We start from the raw sequence: 23,666 nt of genomic DNA, 5'->3' as shown, positions 1-23,666 counted from the left end.
TCCCTGACTTACATTCATACATACACATACTAGGGACAATTTAGACAGGAGCCAATTAACCTACCAGCATGTCTTTGGAGTGTGGGAGGAAACAGGAGTACCCTGAGGAAGCCCACGCAGGCACAGGGAGAACATGCAAACTCCAGGCAGGTAGTGCCATGGTTGGGATTTGAACCGATGAACCTAGTGCTGCCAGGTGGAAGTGCTAACCATTTAGCCACTGTGCTGCCCATAAAACCTACGTTACAAATTCTGGTAATCTGCTAGTAAAAGTCCAAGCAAAGCATGTTTTTTTTTTTTCCATTTTCGTTAGCATAGGGATGGGTAAAGCCTTGTTCGGTTCCTATTTAACAGGTTTCTCCTCACTCAGAACAGAAAGTTAGGGAACCTTTTTTTCCATTTCCTGTCTGTTTGACAGGTTTCCTAGAGAACATGACATCAGCACAGTGGTTTAATGGTGACCACTTCTGCCTTGAAGCACTGAGGTCCTTTGTTTGAATGGCAGCCAGGACGCTATCTGCATGGAATTTAGTCATTTTTAGTCATTTAGTCATAGAATTTAGTCATGGAGTAGCATTTTAATTTTTTTTTATTCTTGAGAGTATGCCTAAAATGTTACTTTTGTCTTAGTGCAGACTTCTAAAAATCAGTGAGTCAGTCACACAAGCAGGGGATTCTATTTCTGGGGGTGTTCTCTACACCTTCTGTGTACAGAACTCCTCCAGGTTGTCATATTGCATTGAATTTTTTTGAAAATTACAATGGCTTCTGATTGGAATGGAATGGTCATTTTTACTAAGATAAAAAAAAATGGTTTCTGGAGCGATTGTGCTAAATTTGTTTTTATTAGTGTTTTGTTAAGAAAGCAGAGTTATCCTTTAAAATCTTTGCAATGTACACTGATCCCCCAGAGGGGGCTCTTTTTTTTCTTTTTTTTTTTTTTTTCCCTCAACAAAAGTGGAGTTACATGTTATTTATCACTTATAAAGCTAAGTTGTCAACTTTTCTGTGTCCTTGTAATTCTGCAGGACCCAAAGAGAGTGCAGTCCAGGAACTTTATAACATATACTCCACCACCTGACAAATGTGGTCCTGCTGTTCTGGAGGAGTTTTTGGAAAGGGCAGATTTTATCACAAAGGATTTGCAATGGTTATTATCACTGCCACACGATCGTTTCTGGTGCCAGGTAAGGAGATATCAGCTGAATGTGGTTTATTTTGTGTGCTTTGTTGTCTTCGCTATCTGGACTGTTAGCTGTACTCAATATTCAGCCTCTGGTTTATTAACTAACTAATAACTACTGTTAACATGGATTTTTTTCTGAAGCGTGTGCTTTTTTAATTTTTTTTTTCTCCCCTAACAAATTTTCTACATTGATTCATTTTGCCTCTTTTTGTTGATGTGTTTTTTTTTTTTTTTTTCTTCTGCTACAGGTGATATTCGATGAATCTTTGCAGAAATGTCTGGACTCGTATTTGAGCAATGCTCCCCGTAAATATGATCGATGTATGCCATTCCCGCCTGCTGTACAGCAGGTGCAGAACAAACTTCATCACTATGTTTTTCTAACCTTCCTGCGAATGTCAACACACAAAGAATCAAAGGTACAACTCTGTCACCTTTAAACAAAGTTTGTACTCCTAGAAATATAGAAACTACCATTTGATGGCCTGCTTCCTCAAATGCTAGTTGCCTAGTCCTCCCATAAATCAATACATGAAACAAAAATGCAGCTAGTTAGAGAAAAGTCAGAACTTGCTATTGTGGTTCACAGTCATCAGTGTGCACACTAGCTGCCCGAGGGCTATTTTTATGAAGTACCATTTATAAACAGCACCATATTTTTACAATATGACAGTAGGCATGTGGTTATCCTAGGGGCAGGAAGGATCAGTGATCATGTGACCACTGTAATCACATGATCAGAAGCCAGTCTCGCCAGCTACTGATGTTTAGTTGGGACCAAGAGCTGTTTTCGACAGCTCAGTCCTTGTGCTAGTAGTTCGCAGTGAGTGCACTTCCAGCACATAAACATCCCGCCCAGCAACACGTATGTGAAGCATATGGGTGTTTAACCAGTTTCCTCTTGGCCAATAGCAAAATGACGGCCAAGCGGGACTTTCAGTGATCCGGGTGGGCGTCGTATGACATCCTCCCGGATCGCACCTCACGTGTGCCCACGGGGCACACTGTGGTGAGATCTGTCATCCGCTGTGTCCCTTGGACACAGCCTATGACCGTTCTGTGTACCAGCCCATTGCCAGTACCATCTGACCGCTGTGACAAATCACAGCAGGTCACATGACAATTGTAAGCAATGAATGGCTTCTTGCCATCCACTGTATACAATTGTGTCACTAGCTTTTATTGGTCACAGTGATCACATGTACAGACTGGGCCAATCACAGCCCATCTGTATCATGTGATTAGCTGCGGCCAGTCACAGCTAATCACTACAAAAAAACCTGAATTAATAAAAATCATTCATTTTAAATGCTTGCTTATAACAGTGAACTTCCTTGCTATAAGCAATCATAATGTGTAAAAAAAAATAAATACTGATTGCTTCCCCAGAGTAGTGCAATGTTACTATGGTAACATTATACTACTCTCGTCACAGTGTGTTATTAAAAAAAAAATTGTGAAAAAATGTAAACAAATTTTAAATTTATTATTTTATTTTTTTTCGTACTGTCACCAATCAGTGTCCTTGATTACCACCATGCCAGTTATGATGATACTCTTACTGCACTGGTAACCGTATGTTGCAGAAAAGAAACAATTTGTGAATTTCCAAAAAATTATAACAAAAAATGACAACTTAAAAAAACTCACCATGCCACTTACTAAAGACCTCGGGACTATCTACTTTCCAAAATGGGGTCATTTGCGGGATATCTGTACTGTTCTGACATTTTTGGACCTCATGAAATAAGATTGGCCGTCAGTACTTCAGGACTGATCGATTTTTCAGATATATACCATAGATTGTGGACTCGGTAACTCTCCTACAGACTAAATAAATACTGATTTGGGTTATTTTCACCAAAGAAATGTAGCAGAATACATCTCGGCTTAAATTTATGAAGAACAATTATTTATTTGCAAAATGTTATAGCAGAAGCAAAGAAAAACTTGTTTTTTTTTTTTCGTTTTTTTTTTTTTCAAAATTGTCAGTACTTTTTCGTTAATGTAGCAAAAAAAAACGGTGATTAAATACCACCAAAAGAAAGCTCTAGTTGTGTGAACAAAATAATAAAAATGTAGTTTGTGTTCAGCATTGCACAACTGCGCCATTGTTCAAAGTGCGAGAGCGCTGAAAGCTGAAAATTGGCCTGGGCAGAAAAGGTTTTTCCCTTTTTTTTTTTTTTTTTTTCTTCTTTAACATAACAAACATGTCATACTTACCTGCTCTGTGCAGTGGTTTTGCACACCGCAACCCCGATCCTCTTCTCTGGTCCTCCACCGACTCTTCTGGACTCTCTAGCTACTTGCTCTGGGGATACTCGTGCGTGCTTACTGCTGAGCCACCTCTGTGTGTCTATGAGATGCACAGAATGTGGCTCTGTCCTGCACTTCACTCCCACCTTACTGGCTGTGATAGACAGCAGTGGGAGTCAATGGCGGCTGCTGCTGTGTCTCAGCCAGTGAGGAAAGAAAGACCTGGGCGAGCCGCTGCTCTTGTGCACATCACTGGATCAATCTCAGGTAAGTATTTGTGGGACTGAGGGGGTAGCTGTACATTGTTTTTTTTTTGCCTTTTATGCATAGAATGCATGAAGGTAAAAAACCTTAAACCTTTACAACCTTTTTTGCTGCTACACATGTGTAAAGGGGTTAAAGAAAGGATGAATTGCTACAGAAAATACCAGTAAATATTCTTTATTTCAAGTGGCCTGTCTCCAGATTTTCTTTCTGAGCTGTTATCACTGCTATTTCATGCAAAAAAAATCCTGCTTGCTGCATTTTTGTACCTTCGTCAAAGCACGTATTATTACAACGAGTTCAATGGTAACACATGTATAACACAACGCACCGTTACTGAAAAAGTGTGAACTAGACCTTAGTGCAGCAGTAGTCCTCCCACCCGTACATTCTGCTGCATGCAAATCACCTACTCCGACTCAACGTTTTAAGTTTCATGACTCTCTAAGAAAAAAATTGCACTGAACTTCATAGTTTGTAATTTTAGTGGGTGATAACAGGGTCTTTGCTTTTTATCTCATGCAGGAGCATCATATTACTCCCTCTGTGTTCGCTGAGATTATTTACAACAACTATCTTTTCGACATTCCAAAACTTTTGGATGTATGCATTCTGTTTGGTAAAGGGAACTCTTCTCTTCTACAGAAGATGATTGGTAAGTAAGCTTACTGCCAACGCAGTAAAAAGTCACTTCTCATATCCATGCTAAGTCAGTCCATCTTTGGTAAAGTCAACCGCTTTATCCAAAGCAGAGATGTCCTCAACAACCAGAACATATTGAAGCTGGCAGTAAAACCTTAAAACATAGATAAGAAAAAGTGCACAGACCTGGCTTAGCAAACAACACTTTTTATCCTTGCTAAAATCCAACAGTCGTATTGCAGTTACATTTTCTGTGCAGGAAGAACACTTTGTACACAGCATGGGTGAGGAAGGGAAGATGCAGCCACAGGGCCAGAACTTCTGCATGCAGATTGTCCAATTTCCAGACTTGGAACACTCCCATGCTTAGTCTGCACACCATGCAGATAGTCCATTGTTGCAGCACATATTAAGCATATAAACAGTGTTTTTTTTTTTATTTATTTTTTTCTGTGTCTATTTTTCTACTTTATATGTTCTAATTGTATTCTATGTTTTGGGATAGCTGCAGTGATCTCCAATCAGTGGCTCATTCTGACACCCCACTCAGCATTTAATAGGTTTAACGTGGTTGCAAAGCTTAAGCTTTTTTACCTTTTTTAATACATTTCTTGCATTAAAGTAAAAAAAATGTTTAGGCATCAGTATTGCCCCCTCATTCCCCCCCCCCCCACCTTTACTCACCCCTGAGCCCTCAGTCAATCCAGTGCTGTGCCCATCTGCAGCTCATGTCTTCCCTCACTTTCTGGTCTTACTGGCTTTGCCATTAACTCCCACTGCTGTCAATCAAAGCCAGTAATAAGGGAGCAGGAAGTGGGGCCGAGTCACACTGTCTGTATCTATAGAGTCATGCAGCGGGGCTCAGTAGTGAGCCCGCACGAGTGCCCCTATAGAAAGTGGCTTTGCCAGGGAGGAGGAGGAAGGAGCCTAGGAAGAGGAGGTTCAGGGTCACTGCATGCAATTCCATCGCACGAGGAAGGGTAAGTATAAACCTGTCTGTACATTTTTTTTTTTTTTTTTTTTTTTTTGTTATAATGCATTTAAAATTACTTTAAAATAAAGCTTGACACAAAATATAAAAGTTTGCAAACCAGCAGGAATTTTATTGCAGAATATTATGTCTGGGCAGGGCCAGTCAAGATGACTGAAGATCCCGTGCCCAGAAGAAGACCAGGGGGAACATGTAGGCAGGCAACAAGGTAGCTGGAATCGATGGGAGTGTAGTTCCACTTTAATATACTCCCCACTGTCCCCTATAGTATATAATGTACAGCTGGTAGGCTTGAGAAAGGGTACCTACCCATGAAACGTTGCCATATCAACCATTAATGCAGGCAGTAGGAGTAGAGGCAGAGCAGAGCTCCGGCTGCTGTAACAGACTAAAAACTGGACAGTCTTACTACAAAAATGTTAGGCCTGGTGGATGCATCTTCCCCCTTCTCACCCAGGTTGTGTGCAGAGCATTCTTCTAGCATACAAAATGTGAGTGAATTATGTTTGATTTTATCACAAGCAAAGTTTTTTTTTTTTTTGTGCTTCACCAGGTCTGTGCGCTTTTCTATCTTATATGATTTTTTTTTTTTTTAACAATGCAATAATGTTCTTTCCTGCAAGGACTGATTTACAAAACTGGAACAATATGGAGCTGTGGGCACAACAGACAATCGTGTTTTCCTTTGGGTTCTGTTGGAAATTGCCGCATTTTACATCAGTTTTTTTTCTTTTGTATTTACAGGTAACATTTTCCAGCAGCAGCCAAGCTATTACCAGGATCTTGATGACAGCATACCTACATTACTACAGGTAAGAAAACCTTTGTGGGTCATTTACCAGAAAAAAATTATCTACACTTTAGTTCTGAAGTTAAAGTGTGTCTGTACCCAAAAGTTTTTTTTTTTGTGTGTTTTGGATACAGTGGGGAATGCTTAAAAAAAATCTGCCTTTGCTCTTTGTATCCTGTTGGGGAGATTTCCTTCTACTTCCTTTCTCAGAGGCACAACAGGAAATATAGAGGAAATCACTCTGAATTATCTTAGATATTTTTCACCACAGCAGTTGTCCTCTCTGGGAAATATTTCTACTTGCCCATTTTTTTTGATGACAACTAAAAATTCTGGATTTGCCATAATAGGGTGAATCAACTTAGTTGTCACACACAAAATCTGGCAAGTTCTAACCTTTTGCACACTATCTAAAACTAAAACAAAACTGGTGAAAATAGTTTGACTGTGACCACTGCTAATATAACTGAATGAAGAACAACAACTTCTTAAATGCTTGAATTTGTGTACCCTATAATAAATGTATGGTGCAGGGGCGGACTGACCATTTGAGCACTCGGGCAACTGACTCGGGAACCGAGGTCCCGGGTCAGTAGGGGGCCCCATAAAATGCCCCTGGTACCTTTTTTTTTTTTGAGTGTGGGTGAGAACATAGGGGCCCCATGATCCCCTATGGCCGGGGGGCCCCATGAGTTGTCAGTCCGCCCCTTGTATGGTGTATTTATTATATTTAGGCCTTATAAAATAAAATGGTAAAAATGTTTTCTTTTTTTATCCTGGTCGATGTGAAATCTTGCTTGTGAATATTATGAACATTTCTATCCAGTCAACAGCGTAACCTTTTAGGCTAGTTTTCACTTGTTTACCTGTAGCTCCTTTTGTGAAAACGCATTGGTGTTGATTTTTTAAAACTGGAGAACGCAAAATCTGGTGCAGCTGTGCATAAAAACCAATCCGCTTCCGTTTTTTGTCTTTTTTTTTTTTTTTTTTTGTTAAAACTTAATTTGAACAAGCTTAATTTAGAAGCTGATTTGCTACCATGCATAGCTGCGTCAGATTTTGCACTCCTCCAGTTTTAGTAAATCAACCCCTTTTGTGTTTACTGACCTCAACAGGTCAAGCTGAAATGTACGCACACAAGTGAATGAGCCAGCGCAGTGACTCCTCCTTATTGGACAGCTCCATTCAAAGCTTCAGTCATACAAAATTAGGTTTAAGGCAGAGAGTGTCTCTTTAGCTAACTCATAGTGCTCTGGGAATTCATTACTATGTTTTAAATGTTTATTTGTAAAACTGATATTGTAGACATTGGATTAGTATAAAACATTTAAAAACTTAAGAAATAAAACTGACCCAAAAACACTCTAGTTTCACTTTAAAGATACTGCTGTGCTGCAGGCACTGTATGGTGCCAAGAATAGGGACACCTTCTTCCACACCCCACAATGCAATTCTCAGTGTCTAAACAATCTGTCCCATGCTTGGGTGTTGCCTCTTTGTAAGTCCATACTTTCAGACAACCATTATTGTAAGATTTACCCTTGAGAGCAATAGGTGCTTTCAATGTCAGAAACAATTGTTACTGGACACATAGATTACACTGCTCCTGTGCTTTACTACCAAGCAGGAAGCAGAGCCTATGTGTTAAGTATGTACAGTTGTGTCCAAAATTATTCAACCCCCAATGCTGTAAAGGGGTTTAGGGACTATAGTGTACATTTGGAATTGTATTCAGAATCAAATCCTACAAGGACGTTGTAACTACCCAAATGCAACTAAAATGACATCAATTGTTTATGTAATACAGTAGTAAATGGTTCTTATGTGGTTTCTTCATTGCCACAATTATTCAACCCCTTAAAGACTACCACTCTGAAGAACAGAGGTTCATACAGGTGCTTTCCATCAGGTATTGAAAACACCTGTGGATGTCACCGAGCAGCAATCAAGCATAATAAGCACCAATTAGGCAGCTTTAAAATGACTGTGATACTCAGCTCCTTCTAGACATTTACTGGTGTGGTTACAAACATGGTGAAGGCAAGAGAATGGTCCAGGAAGACAAGAGAAGAGGTGATTTCTCTTCACAGGAAGGGCAATGGCTATAAGAAGATTGCAAAGATGTTAAACATACCAAGAGACACCTTAGGAAGCATCATTCGCAAATTCAAGGCAAAGGGCACTGTTGAAACGCTACCTGGTCGTGGCAGAAAGAAGATGCTGACTTCGACTGCTGTGCGCTACCTGAAGCGTAGAGTGGAGAGAAGTCCCCGTGTGACTGCTGAGGAACTGAGAAAAGATTTGTCAGATGTGGGTACAGAAGTTTCAGCCCAGACAATAAGACGCACACTGCGTAATGAAGGCCTCCGTGCCAGAACTCCCAGGCGTACCCCCTTGCTGTCTCCAAAGAATAAGAAGAGTCGACTGCAGTATGCCAAAAGCCATGTGGACAAACCACAAAAGTTGTGGGATAGTGTTCTGTGGACTGATGAAACAAAATTAGAACTGTTTGGGCCCATGGATCAACGCTATGTTTGGAGGAGGAAGAACAAGGCCTATGATGAAAAGAACACCTTGCCTACTGTGAAGCATGGTGGAGGGTCAATCATGCTTTGGGGCTGTTTTGCTTCTGCAGGTACAGGGAAGCTTCAGCGTGTGCAAGGTACCATGAATTCTCTTCAGTACCAGGAGATATTGGATGGAAACGTGATGCAGTCCGTCACACACCTGAGGCTTGGGAGACGTTGGACCTTTCAACAGGACAATGATCCCAAGCATACCTCCAAGTCCACTAGAGCATGGTTGCAGAGGAAAGGCTGGAACATTTTGGAGTGGCCATCGCAGTCACCAGACTTAAATCCGATTGAGAACCTCTGGTGGGACTTAAAGAAAGCAGTTGCAGTGCGCAAGCCTAAGAATGTGACTGAACTGGAGGCCTTTGCCCATGAAGAATGGGCGAAGATACCCGTAGATCGCTGCAAGACACTTGTGTCAAGCTATGCTTCACGTTTAAAAGCTGTTATAACTGTAAAAGGATGCTGTACTAAGTACTAAGATTGAATGTCACTTGGGGGTTGAATAAAACTGATAATGCTGTGAGCACAGAAAAGACATTTGTGGTTATTTCATTATAACTGTTATGTTATATTTGTCTGACCTACAAGTGCCTCTTTAATGTAAATGTAAGCAAGATGACTGAATGATCAAAAGCAATGTCAAACTGGCCAAAACACTCAATTTCAGTGGGGGTTGAATAATTTTGGACACAACTGTATGTATGTATGTATGTATGTACGTACATACATACACACATACATACGCTAGGTTTTTAAAACATTGAAACATTAAAAGAAACTTAAACTGAAAGAAAAAATGTCATCTAGCATTGCTGACATTCCTCTGAAAATGGTGATTGCCTGGTCATTTTGCTAGTTGTATTATTTCAGTTCATTTGAATCCCTACCCATAACAAGTATACAGCTAAGAAAATCAGAAATCCTGACCTGTTTATTGATTCTGAGTCAATGATTCAGGTATCGAAGCCATTAAATCTAGGCAGCTGGCCTATTTAGCGACAGCAGTAATAGGCTGCCCATTTCTCCAAACATTATGACTAGAGATGAGCGAATCGAACCAGGCGAAGTGGAATTCGATTCGAATTTCAGGAAAAATTTGATTCGCGTCGAATCCGAATATTAGCCTACTTCGGGTGCACGAATTGGATTTTTCCCGATCAGCCGGCAAAAGTGTCCCTGCAGAGAGCTCCGCTATTTCTGACAGTTCTCTGACCGTTCCTTCACATGTACAGCGGTTGAAACATTGTATCTATTTGTTTCCATTTAGGATACAGATGTTTTTATTCGGAAACAGATACAATGTTTCAACCGCTGTAAATGTGAAAGTCAGAGAACTGTCAGAAATAGAGGAACTCTGCAGATACACTTTTTGCCGGTTTGGAATTATTCTTATTTTCATCCTACTTCTTCTTCTTCTTCATCCTCATCCTCAGAAGAAGAAGAAGAGGATGAGGATGAAGAAGAAGAAGTAGGATGAAAATAAGAAGAATTCCAAGCCGGCAAAAAGTGTATCTGCAGAGCTCCGCTATTTCTGACAGTTCTGTGACATTCCCTCCATACAGCGGTTGAAACATTGTATCTATTTGTTTCCATAAATGGAAACAAATAGATACAATGTTTCAACCGCTGTATGGAGGGAATGTCACAGAACTGTCAGAAATACAAATAGATACAATGTTTCAACCGCTGTATGGAGGGAATGTCACAGAACTGTCAGAAATAGCCTATTTCTGACAGTTCTGTGACATTCCCTCCATACAGCGGTTGAAACATTGTATCTATTTGTTTCCTTCTCCTTCTTCTCATCCTTCTCCTTCTCCTTCTTCTCATCCTTCTTCTCATCCTTCTCCTTCTTCTCATCCTTCTCATTCTTCTCATCCTTCTCCTTCTTCTCATCCTTCTCCTTCTCCTTCTTCTCATCCTTCTCCTTCTCCTTCTTCTCATCCTTCTCCTTCTCCTTCTTCTCATCCTTCTCCTTCTCCTTCTTCTCATCCTTCTCCTTCTCCTTCTTCTCATCCTTCTCCTTCTCCTTCTTCTCATCCTTCTCCTTCTTCTCATCCTTCTCCTTCTTCTCATCCTTCTCCTTCTCCATCTTCTCATCCTTCTCCTTCTCCATCTTCTCATCCTTCTCCTTCTCCTTCTTCTCATCCTTCTCCTTCTTCTCATCCTTCTTCTCATCCTTCTCCTTCTTCTCATCCTTCTCCTTCTTCTCATCCTTCTCCTTCTTCTCATCCTTCTCCTTCTTCTCATCCTTCTTCTCATCCTTCTCCTTCTTCTCATCCTTCTCCTTCTTCTCATCCTTCTCCTTCTTCTCATCCTTCTCCTTCTTCTCATCCTTCTCCTTCTTCTCATCCTTCTCCTTCTTCTCATCCTTCTCCTTCTTCTCATCCTTCTCCTTCTTCTCATCCTTCTCCTTCTCCTTCTTCTCATCCTTCTCCTTCTCCTTCTTCTCATCCTTCTCCTTCTCCATCTTCTCATCCTTCTCCTTCTCCTTCTTCTCATCCTTCTCCATCTTCTCATCCTTCTCCTTCTCCTTCTTCTCATCCTTCTCCATCTTCTCATCCTTCTCCTTCTCCTTCTTCTCATCCTTCTCCTTCTCCTTCTTCTCATCCTTCTCCTTCTCCTCATCCTTCTCCTTCTCCTTGTCCTTCCTCATCTCCAAGGGCATTTAAATTAAAGGTACAGTGTTCTGCACTAATTTAAAGGCTCTCTGAAGCCTAGAAACCCTTTTAATAAGTTAAATTCGTAGCGAATTAATTCGCATCGAATCGAATTTCTTCCTCAAATTCGTCGAATCAGCCGAATCAAATTTTTTAATTCGCTCATCTCTAATTATGACCTTTCAAAGCATAATTAAAAATGATAGTAAGACTATAGTTTCTATTTTAGGGTATTTTCAGTTGTATTTTTCTTTTAACACAGTGAATGCTGCTTTCTTGTTTACCAGTCACTTTTGGTCACAAAAGGTTAATGATGATTGTGAGCAATAGAAGTCCACCTTCATATATCTCTTCTGTCTTAATAGGGTTTGAAATGAATACCTAATAATTTTATAAGATTATTCTGAGCTAATCATTGTGCATTGGGTTTACCATCGCTTTGTAGTTCTAGTATTTGGTTTGTTGTAGAAGATAAATCTATGACATCCTAATTTTTCTTTATTGCACAATCCTTAAAGGTATTCAGTTCCATTATGAAGGTTTGTGGCCTTCAGCAGGATGAGTGTGAAGAACCCCTGAAGCTGGGAGATGAGAAACCTACATCACCTCTAGATATGGCAGAGCAGGTCAGTTGGTTATGTTTGCTTTACTAAAGGAATGGCATTTTCCCTCATATTCCTGGAACTCTATAATTTCTTTAATATTATTACAGGAATTACAAGATACAGTTTTTTATCTCTGTGACACATCCAGCACAATATGGGCGTTCCTCGAAATCTTTCCATCTGCCTCTCAGACTTTACAAAAACACAATTTCTTGAGTAGGTATGTGAGTATAACATGATTTTGTTTAAGTTCCTAATGCAAAAGATTTGCCCCTACATTTCTAACACATTGAAAGTCTACATGTTCTTAGTGCTGACATTGGGAAAAGACTAGCGACAGTAGTAATGCATCTTTCTTTAGTTAGGTCAAAGGCTGTTGCAACTTGGGCATCTAGGGCTTGGGGTATCTCTTTCCTTCTGGGCCTCCAGCCTGAATTATCCAATGTCCACATAGTATTGAAGTTTCAGTAACCACAGCCACCATTCACACACACATGCGCTGGTGATGTATTATTCTTGCATTGTTCATGGTTCTGCTTTGATACAGCATACTAGGTTTTAAACATAGCAGACAGGATATGACTTTACCTATTTATTTTTACTGCCATCTGTTTATTAGTGACAGTGGCTTTGCATCTGTGGTAATGCTTATCTCTGAGTGACAGTAATGATGGGGATGTTTGCTGTTCCCTCTAAGCTCAATGAGCTTGAAATGAAAAGGATATTAGTGATATGTTCTCTGTGAGCGTCTGATAAAGTCAGCCCAACAGAAGGAAAAATTGCTGATATTTAAAGGTTTTCATGCGTTAGAGTTATAAACCTTGAGAATAATATCCAGGGCAGTAATGTGAGGCCAGCCAAGTACATAGTTATTGTGTAACTCATTAGTAATGTTGCCCTTACCTCTAAAATAGGTGACATTTCATATGTTAGAAGACCATATACAAGTTGAACACCACATGGGTCTTGCACCATCAGTGACAATGCCTGCTGGAGCTGCACGACAGATGGAGCCATGCAAGAAATGCCAGCATGCCTATCCTTTTATCAAGCATTCAGTGTGCTTTTGTAGCATGCATGCTTACATACATATAGTATGTAATACTGAGGATTTGGGAGGTTATTTGGTCATTAGCCTTATAGGACAGCAATACTGGAAAGCACCTTTTTTTTCTTTACAGCTGTCTGTACACCAATCAATCACTCCTTTCTTTCTTTCTTTCTTTTCTTTTCTTTTCTTTCTTTCTTTTCCTCATCTCACAAACACATCTTATCTCATTAGTTACCGCAAGTGCAAGTTCTCAATAGAATACATACATTTGCATGCTTTTCAGCCATTTGAAGATTAGCAAAATGTTTTTCAACACACCAGAAATACAGCATGCAGAACTTTGCAACACTCCATTGGCCCTACTGAAAACAAAGTCAAATACAGGAAAATGAAAGGCAATTTATTTGAAGTGAACCAGCCCCAAATGTGTGATTCTTGTTTACCTAAAACCTGACTGGTTTGAAATGAAAATCTCCATAACTCTCTAGTATTTAACCTTGTGGTGCCCAGTCATTGAGTATCTGGTCATAGGTGGCAGCCAGTCACTTTCATTCACAATAGAGACACTGTGACTGATGCAAGTGTTTGAGACATGCATTAAAACCTTACAACCTTTTCAAAAGAAGCCATTAAATTGCCAGGAATCTTAAGTACAGATAGGAAAAAATAGTTGCTGCTTACACTAAAGCATGTGCAGGGCATCTAGCAAAAATAAGGTCTATAAATCATTTTTCACATACGAAAATACGTCTGGTATGAACATGCCCTAACACATTTGAATTTCCTGGGGTATTTTTGTAGATAAGATTATGAAAAATATTTGTTGAAACATTTGACTGGATGCATTCTTTTCTTTTTCAGTCTGAGTTCCTTTTATGAATTATGTTGCCCGGAGCTTGAATCTGCAATTATAAAGAGGAAATTTGCGGATAAAAGGTAAAAAAACCTACATATTCAGTATCAGAACTATCACTATTATTTCTGCATATATTTCCTCTAGTAAAATGGAATGTAATAAAACAAAATAAACATAAAAATGTCACACCATAATACAGAATTTGACACTACTTGTGTCCAGAGAACCAGGCATGGTGTAACTGGCACCATTACTTGTATAATTTAAAGCGATATTAAAGACAGATTTTTTTTTTTTTAATTTTTTTTTTTTTTTTAATAACAATCCTGTCATAATTACCTACTCTATGCAATGACTTTGCACAAGGCAGCCCAGATTCTCTTCTTCTCGGGTCCCCTGTCGGTGATCCTGGCCCCTCCCCTCCTGCCAAGTACCCCCATAGCAAGCAGCTTGCTAATGGGGCACCCGAGCAGGCTCACCCCTGAGCCACTGCTCTTTGTGTCCATCCACACACTAGCTTGGCTCGGTCCTGCCCCCCCCCCCGCTCTCTCCTCATTGGCTCACTGGCTGTGATTGACAGTAGCGGGAGCCAATGGCTCCTCCTGCTGTCTCAGCCAGTAAGGATGTAGAGTCCCCAGAGGGCTGTTGCTCTTGTGCACAATCTTGATTTCTGCTCCAAGAAGGGACTCGGGTAAGTATTCAGGGGGGAGCGGGGGGTTTGGGAGATGCTGCTACACACAGAAGGTTCTTCATGCATAGAATGCCTTTACAACCCTTGAATAGTATGTGTGTGTGTGTATATGTGTGTGTGTCACCATTTTTCTCAGTAAATGTTTTTTTTTAAAGGTGCTATTGACATTTTCACCACATGTCAGAAACAATCCATTCATACAAAAAAAAACAAAAAAACTTGGTTCAGAAATTAAGTTGTGTAATAAAATGTAAAAGTATTGCACACATTGAGAGCGGGAGGTGTGTGTGTGTGCAATAAGCAGAGTTACCCCACTCAAATCAGGCCTGTATACAAACTACTACTAAAAATATAAACGCACAAGTCCACCACAAGGTTAAAAGTGTGTCAGAGCGGTCTCATCTTACATATGATCTCTTCAAAGTTGGTTCAATGTCAATAAGTCTCCATTTTATCATAGCTTATGCCAGGGCTTAAAATTTCCACTCACCTGCTCGCATTTGGCGAGTGGAAATAATGTGGGGATGAGTCACTGGCAAAGCCGGAGCCACTATAAGGCAGCACAGGCAGCTGGGTAGACAGACACTGTCTCCTGGCATGCCCATCATATCACAGTAAACCCACCTATAGCCCCAGGGCACGCCCGCCTGAGTGACCGGGCCTGCGCTCAGTAGGTTTGTTTCGGGTTTGCCGGGATGGCGTTCATGGAGAAGAGACACCGTACCGCTTACCGCCGTCATAGAGGCCTGCCAGAGCCTGCAGTCCCACACTGTGAGTGTATTTGTGTGTATGGACTACAGGGAGGGCTGCGTGTACTCCCTGTGTGTGATCTCTACCACCATTCCTGTACAGGATACATGGGGGGGTGTACATCACAGATCACTGACACATGTTGGGTGTACACTATTATTATTATTATTATACAGTATATAGCGCCAAAAGGTTTGCTTAGCGCTGTACATTATAGTGGGGGACAGTACATGAGACAATACAGTAACAAAACAATACATGAGGGGTTTGAGGGCCCTGCTCTTTCGAGCTTACAATCTAGGAGATCACTGACACATGTTGGGTGTACACTATAGATCACTGATACATGGAGGGTGCACACCAAAGATCACTGATACATGGAAGGTGCACACCATAGATCACTGATACATGGAGGGTGTACTCTGATGATAAATGAGGGCTCTCGTGGTAAAAGGGGACTCTGAAGGTACAGGGGAACTCTGATGGTAAAGGGGGACTGGGGTAAATTAGGGGCAGGGAAGGGTAGGGCAACTGGTGGCGAGTAACTCTTAAGGCCTGCTAGCAGCTATGGACTTGAAATTTTAAGCCCTGGCTTATGCTACATCCTGTGAATAATTAAATAACCCTTTTTTGCAGCTCACACAGACATTCCAACATAAACATGACATTTTAGGTAATGTAATTTTCATAAGTCCCACATGTGAGTTCACATGAAAATATCAATACAGCACACCAGAGAGTATTGGCTGTTAACAACCACTCCCGAGAGTATTCATACTCAGATATCACTTATGTGTGATTTTAGGAAAGTTTTACTGACTATGAAGCACTTGGAACTTGACTTGGACTTCTAGATCATTTCCTTTACTGGTTTAAAGCCATTCTCGGCATTGTCCTCCCCCATGCACATTTTAAAAAGTCACATCCTTTTTACAGCATTAACTCCTGGCTTGCAAAAGATAAAAGAAAAACCTCCCTGTAACGCACTGAATTATGGTATTCCTTTTGTGTGGGATTTAATGTACAGTGCATGACAACCAGTGTATCCAGCATAACAGGACCTTCATCCCACTTGTATTAGGGAGCGGGGTACGTCTGCGCTGACCCACATAAAAGGGTTTCATTTTAATGGCTTCATCAGTTTGCATACAGGGCAATGATCGACAGTTCATTTATGCTGGAAGGCTTTAAAGTGGTTTTATAGGTTGAAAGTTCTTTTCCTTCATGCATGCTATGCATGAAGGTAAAAAACCTTCAGTGTGCAACTCGCCCCCCCAATACTTACCCAGCCAGTGAGGTGGGAGCGGGGGGGGGGGGGGCTGAGCCGTGCTCTGTGTGTCCTATAGACGCACAGAGGCTGCTCAGGAGCAAGCACGTGTGAGCACTCAGGAGGGGGGGAGGAGCCAGGAACAATGGCAGGGGACCTGAGCAGAGCAGGATCAGGTTTTGCACAGAGCAGGTAAGTATGGTATGTTTGTTATTTTAAAAAAGAATCTGAACCTTTACAACTGCTTTAAAGCAGTTGTAAAAGCTAAGTGGTTTTTTTTTTTTTTTTAACCGTCATGCATTTTGCGCATGAAGGTAAAAAGCCTTCAGTATGTTGCTCCACACACAGCCCCCCTGTTACTTGCCCGATCCAGAGATGTGCATAAGAGCAGCAGCTCTCCCCAGTCTCTCTCTCTCCTCATTGGCTCAGAGACAACAGTTGGAGCCATTGACTCTTGCTGCTGTCAATCGCGGTCAGTGAGGAAGGAATCGGGCAGAGCCCTGTCCTCTGTTTCTTATGGATGGGAGTGAGCACGCATGAGTGTCCCTACTGCAAGTGGCTCGGAGCCCAGAGCACTGGCTGAGGACCAAAGAATAGGAGGATTGGGGCTGCTCTTTGCAAAACCACTGCACAGAGCAGGTAAGTATAACATGTTTGTTATTGAAAAAAAAAAATTATGCCTTTAGTATCACTTAAATTAGTTCCTATCAAACTGGTTTCTTTCAAGGGACCATCCAGCCCCTAATGGGTATTCTTCTGGTCAGCCAGAGCTCCAATGACCAATTCTGATCTTACAATAGTCCCAAATACATTTTTAGCATGTGAATAAAGCTGCGGCACATTTAAAATGCATAATATCCTATTCTTCCAATACTATTAAATGGAAGGTTTTATTTAAAAAGAATAATTCTTGCAGGAATCATGAACACAGGTAATGTGAAACCTTGATCAATTCCCTGAAATATCAAAATGGCACACAAGTATGCATTCAATAGCATTCCTTCTAACGGAGAACCATATTAAATCTCCAATTCTAGAACTGACGATCAGTTGATAAATGGCTCATCAACTGTTCGTTTCAGAAGGTATGAATCTTAAGAATAAATCTCCCTACCTCCTATATATTTGCAAATACTCTAAATTTTTACATAACCTTGCTTTTCATTCCTCCTTCTTTTTCACACCATACATCTATATATCTGCAAAGGGAGAAAACGCTAAACTTTGACATACCTTGCTTTACGTTCCTCCTACCATATCTCACATCTGAGGCCTGAAACTCGATTTTTACTAGTATGTTTTTCAATTTTCTTTCTCTTCTGTCATTTAATTACAAGCCTACCAGACACTTATACCCCCTTCCTACCCAGGCCAATTTCCAGCTTTCAGCGCTGTCGCACTTTGAGAATTGCGTGGTCATGCAAAACTGCACCCATATGAAATTTTTATCAATTATTTTGTGACAGAGCTTTATTTTGGTAATATTTAATCACCTCTGTGTTTTTTATTTTTTCTTAAACCAAAAACCACTGAAAATTTTGAAAAAAAAAAAGTTTTTATCTTAGTTTTTGTTATAAAATTTTGTAAATAAGTGATTTTTCTCCTTCACTGATGTGCGCTAATGAGGCTGCACTGATGGGCACTGATAGGCTGCACTGATGAGGAGGCACTGGTAGGTGGCACTGATGGGCACTGAAAGGCAGCACTGATACATGGCACTGTTAAGTGGCACTGACTGGCACTGATAGGTGGCACTGACTGGCACTGATGGGTGACACTGAAAGGCAGCTCAAATGGGCACTGATATGTGGCATTGATGTGCACTGGTAGGCACTGATATGTGGCACTGATGGGCACTGACACAAGGTACTGATGCACACTGACAGGTGGCACTGCTGGGGCTACACTGATCATCAGTGCTCTGATTATCAGTGTACATGTCCCCTCCGCGGAAAGCCGATTACCGGCTCTCCTCTCGAGCTGTCAGAGTGACAGCTCGTGAGGAGATAACCGGCATTTCCATGTTTACATGTGATCAGCTGTGATTGGACACAGCTGATCACATGACTGAGCTGACATCTTTGTCTCTTTCCATGATCAGTGATCCGCTGTGTCCGAGGGACACAGCGCACCGCCGATTGCCAAGCTGCGTGCTCCCTGAGCCCCACATGCGCGGTGAGAATGGGAGGACTTCATATGACGTCCTCCCAGAACGAGAGAACCACCTTGCGTCCATCATATTAATATATGGCGGGCGGGTGGTGGTTAAAAGATCATTGACCCACAATTTGTGCAAATACCAGATCCAACTGAAGGACATGATAGTGTTTGTTGCTTATTTCGTTTCAACCTATTTGAATAAGCACCATGTCTAATGACAATCTGACTTTATTCATTGTCAGATGTTTTTTTTTGTTTTCTATTCCTCCCCTCAGAGGAAACGGCCATGTACCACCTGAAGCACTCTTCTTTTTTTTTTTTTATTTACAACTTTGCAGTTTGCATATCCTCTACTGCTCCATTTTACAAAATTTTAATCCGAAGCAACAGACCAACTGGCACTTTTCTGAGTAGAGCAATGGGAACTATCCGCATGAAGTGGTGAATTACATGCTTCAGAAAGTCTTAGTTTTTAAAGGTCTTCCCTCGTGATAAATATCCAAATCCAAAAACTAAATCTTTTCTTTATCAAAAGTTAAAGTTAGCAAAACATTATTTGTTATTCAAATACACAACAAATTCCAGAAATACCTGAGGGGTGCCTCTCCAGTCTATCATCATGTCATCCAGATACTGAATCCATAGTGTGCACCAAAGCTTGCTAGGGGAGAACATAGGTTTCCTTTCAATGGGTATTATGGATGCGTGCATAAGCTGGTGCACATTCTACTCCCATGACAGCTCCCTGTAATTGTCTAAAATAATATCCATTAAAACCGAAACAATTATTAGTGAGTACAAATCATAGCATATCCAACACAAACTCGTTGCTCAAAGCATTTTAGCGTGCAGGCATATATTGTCTTTCTTGGTTTTTGATAATTATAACACTTTTACACAGCTGAAAGAAGCTGCTTAACTTACAAAAATTACAATGTTTTGTGCTAATAGTAAGAACTCTAAAATAAGGTTTGTTTTCTGTACAAAAAGTTCACAGTCTGCAATGTCAGATTAATGTCAAGCTGCAGTAAACGGTACAAGAGAATATCACATGAGATGAATATAATAGCCTGATTTTTTTAGATTAAGTAGAATGCACAATGAAAAGATTGGTAGTCTACATTGTTTTTCAAGGCTGCCAAGTACTGGACTGCATATTAATTGTTGTCACATATAAATGAATGTATAGAAAAGTACTAACTGTTTGTAGTTAGCAATTTCAGCACCTCATCAAATGAAAATATAATCCTTCTTTTAAATAAACCATCTTTATCTTTTTAGTGAGACAGATTATAACAGAGTTAGAACTGCAAATTGGAGCAGTACACAGTAATAACTGCTACTATAAATAAATCCCATATTCTAATTGCTGGGTGTAAAAACAAATTCCAGTCCATGGCTGGAATGCATTGCAACTTGGTGTTTTACTGACAATGTCCTGCTGTCTCAGCTAGAAGGGAAACATGACATAAACTGCCCATGATGTAGATGGACAGAATATAGACTTGCCCCAAATGATAAAAACTTGATGAAGCTATCTGAACTAACCATTCTTTGTCTACCAGCTTTCATAATTTGCTGAGAATGTCCATAAAAGTAGTCAGATGTGGTTGTTTGCTAGGAAAGTATAGCAGCCAATGAGGGGTCTTTTTACACAGTGGGTATAGAAAAGAATCACCCCTCCCCCTTTTTTTTTAAAGTAATCACATGTTGTTGCTTTGCAGCCTGAAATGAAGACACACAGTTTTTGTTTTATCCAGCTCACTCAGTGCAACTCATAACATCCAAGTGAAAGATACAATGCCAACATATCAGAAAAAAAAAATCCAAAAACAGGATCGCTGAGTTGGAAAAAGGATCGTTCCCCCCTCCCCCCCCCCCTTCCTAAAAATCACTTGTAAACCCAACCGGTTGTAGCTAATCACCTTTTCAATAGCACACAAAGCCATTTGACTTTCAACTGTGATCAGCTGTGGTCATTTTGGTTAGCTCAGCACGAAAAGAGCTTTCCTGGAGCATTTCAGTCCCTGATAGTGCAGCTTAAGCAAACAACTATGGGTGGCAAGGCACTGTCAAAAGATCTCCAGGGTAAAGTTATGGACTGACATTAGTCAGGAAATGAAATACAAAAAAAAAAGTCAAAGGCTTTATCAATGCCCAGGAGCACAGTGAAGCCCTTTATTAAGAAACGGAAGGTATTTGGTACAACACAGACCCTCCCTGTATCAGAACGTCGCTCCAAACTGGATGAAAGAGCCAGGAGGAAACTGGTCAGAGAGGCTACCAAGAGGCCTACAGCAACTCTGAAGCAATTGCAGGAATTTATGACAGAGTGGTCAATGTGTGCATGTGACAATATCACAAATTCTCCACAAATGTGGCTTGTATGGAAGGGTTACAATAAAAAAGCCACTGCTCAAGAAAAGCCACATGCAGTCATGACTGAACTTTGTCAAGATGCACCTTTGGAGATTCTGAGGACACATGGAAAAAGGTGTTCTGTGTTGATGAGGCTAAATTTGAATGATTTGGCCTCAACACTGAACGACATGTCTGACGGAAGTCCAATGCAGCTCACCATCTAAATAACACCATTCCTACAGTAAAGCATGGAGGTGGTAATATCCTGTTATGGGGGTGTTTCTCTGCAGCAGGGACTGGAGCACAGGATAGAAGGAAAAATGGATGGGGCAAAATACCGTCAAATTATTGAGGGAAATCTGCTGCCCTCTGCTAGACCGTTTGTCACGATGGAAGGTAAACCTTCTTCCCATTGACAATGACTCAAAGTAAACAGCAAAAATGACCACAGAATGGTTGAGAAAGACGTGAGTGTCTTTCATGGCCTAGTCAGTTCCCAGACTTAAAAGATTCCATTGAAAATCTATGGAATGACTTGAAGACTGCAGTCCACAAACGGTCACCATCAAATTTAACTGAACTTTAGAAGTTCTGCAAAGAAGAGTGGGCAAATATTGTAAAGTCTAGATGTGCAAATTTAGAGACGTATCTGAACAGACTACAGGCTGGAATTAAAGCAAAAGGTTGTTCAACAAAATAATGACACAAGGGGTGATCCTTTTTCCAACTCGGTGATTTTTTTGATTTTTGTTTTTAATTCTGACATGTTAGTGTTCTATCTTTCACGTGGATGTTATAAGTTGCACTGAGTAAATACAGCTGAATAAAACAAAAATTGTGTCTGTCTTCATTTCAGACAACAAAGCAACAAAATGTGATTATTTTAAAAGAGTGATTCTTTTCTATACCCACTGTATGTCCAGAACATCTTGATTTTGTGCTTCTAATGTATTTTGTACATGATATGTTTTCTACAGTTAGTAGACCCCAGTTGGGGCACAGAAAATGACATCTTTTACTTAAATATGAGGGAGAAGAAGGGCATGGTGTAAAGTAACCTCTGATATATCTGTCCAAAAATAACACAGTAGGGAATTGACTGAAAAAAAATCCCCAGTGAAGATTTATAGGTAACATTTTAGAAGTGTTAATTGTGCTTAGGCATTTCCCTGAAAATTGTCTTGAATTCTTCCTAAAAAATAGCAGTGTACCTTCTAGTATGTGAGGGTGTATAGGCACTCCTATGGTTATAGCCTCAGCTCCAAATTTACAGTATGAGATTTAAAGTGATTTATAAATTTTTTTTTTTTTTTGTACCTCAACACATTCCCTGTATTAAGGTGAAAAACCTTTTCCCACTTCCCATACCCACTGAACACTTACATGACTCCTGTATTGATCCAGTGCTGTGTCCAGCTGCAGTTTCTCACAGGATGTTCGTGCATCAGCTGGAGTTATTGGCTCCTGCTTCTGTCAGTCAAATCCTGTGAACAGAACGCAACAAGGCCCTGCCTGTGTGTGTGTGTGTGTGTGTGTGTGTGTGTGTGTGTGTGTGTGTGTGTGTGTGTGTGTGCGCACACTGCCTTGAAAAATTATTCACACCCCTTTAAAATTTTGCACATTTTGTCATGTTACAAACAAAAAAGTAAATATATTTTATTGGCATTTTATGTGATTGACCAACACAAAGTGGCACATAATTGTAGCAATTGTAGAAGGAAAATTATAGACGTTGTTCAAAATTTTTTACAAATGTCCTAAAAGTGTGGCGTGCATTTGTATTCAGCCCCCTTTACTCTGATTCCCCTAACTAAAATCTAGTGGAACAAATTACCTTCAGAAGTCACCTAATTAGTAAATTGAGTCCGCCTGTATGTAATTTAATCTCAGTATAAATACAGCTGTTATTTGAAGACCTCAGAGGTTTGTTAGAGAACATTAGTGAACAAACAATATCCTGAAGGCCAAGCAACACAGCAGGCGGGTCAGGGATAAAGTTGTGGAAGTTTAAAGCAGGGTTAGATTATTAAAAAAAACAAAAAAGATATTGCAAGCTTTGAACATCTCACAGAGCACTGTTCAATCCATCATCCTAAAATGGAAAGAGTATGGCACAACTGCAAACCCACCAAGACATGGCCGTCCACCTAAACTGACAGGCCAGGCAAGGAAAGCATTAACAGGTTCCCTCCCCGCCTATAGCAAGATGGCAGCCTGCAAAACCTCTCGTCCCTCCGGGTGGATGCCATATGGCATCCTTTCGGGCATGCGCAGTTTGCATGCCCGCAGTGCAATCTGTCACCGGCTGTGTACCTCGGACACAGCCGATGACAGATCTGAGTACCGGGCCAGTTGCCGGTACCATGTGACCTGCTGTGACCAATCACAGCAGGTCACATGACAGTTGTATACAGTGGATGGCTTCATTCATGCCATCCATTGTATACTAGTGTGTCTAGCTGTGAATGGTCACAGCGATCACATGCACAAGCTGGGCCAATCACAGCCCAGCTGTGTCATGTGATTAGCTGTGGCCAAATCACAGCTAAGCACAAAAAAA

At 40.6% G+C, this 23,666-nt stretch overlaps 1 protein-coding gene across 1 annotated transcript in view; it reads left to right on the top strand.

Moving 5' to 3' along the window:
• Positions 1 to 23,666, top strand: part of ASCC2 (activating signal cointegrator 1 complex subunit 2) — a 53,492-nt gene that overhangs the window by 5,411 nt on the left and 24,415 nt on the right. The window contains exons 2-8 of the mRNA XM_089655455.1: positions 1,029 to 1,187; positions 1,435 to 1,605; positions 4,232 to 4,361; positions 6,084 to 6,151; positions 11,884 to 11,991; positions 12,078 to 12,190; positions 13,883 to 13,957. Of these exons, the coding sequence (XP_089511581.1) occupies positions 1,029 to 1,187; positions 1,435 to 1,605; positions 4,232 to 4,361; positions 6,084 to 6,151; positions 11,884 to 11,991; positions 12,078 to 12,190; positions 13,883 to 13,957 (824 nt within the window). The remainder of the gene's footprint in view (positions 1 to 1,028; positions 1,188 to 1,434; positions 1,606 to 4,231; positions 4,362 to 6,083; positions 6,152 to 11,883; positions 11,992 to 12,077; positions 12,191 to 13,882; positions 13,958 to 23,666) is intronic.

Source organism: Staurois parvus, unplaced genomic scaffold (assembly GCF_062004578.1).
Source record: "Staurois parvus isolate SC_StPar_1 unplaced genomic scaffold, SC_StPar_1.0 ptg000840l, whole genome shotgun sequence".
Taxonomy (NCBI): Eukaryota; Metazoa; Chordata; class Amphibia; order Anura; family Ranidae; genus Staurois; species Staurois parvus.
This window is presented reverse-complemented; position numbering and strand designations above follow the sequence as displayed.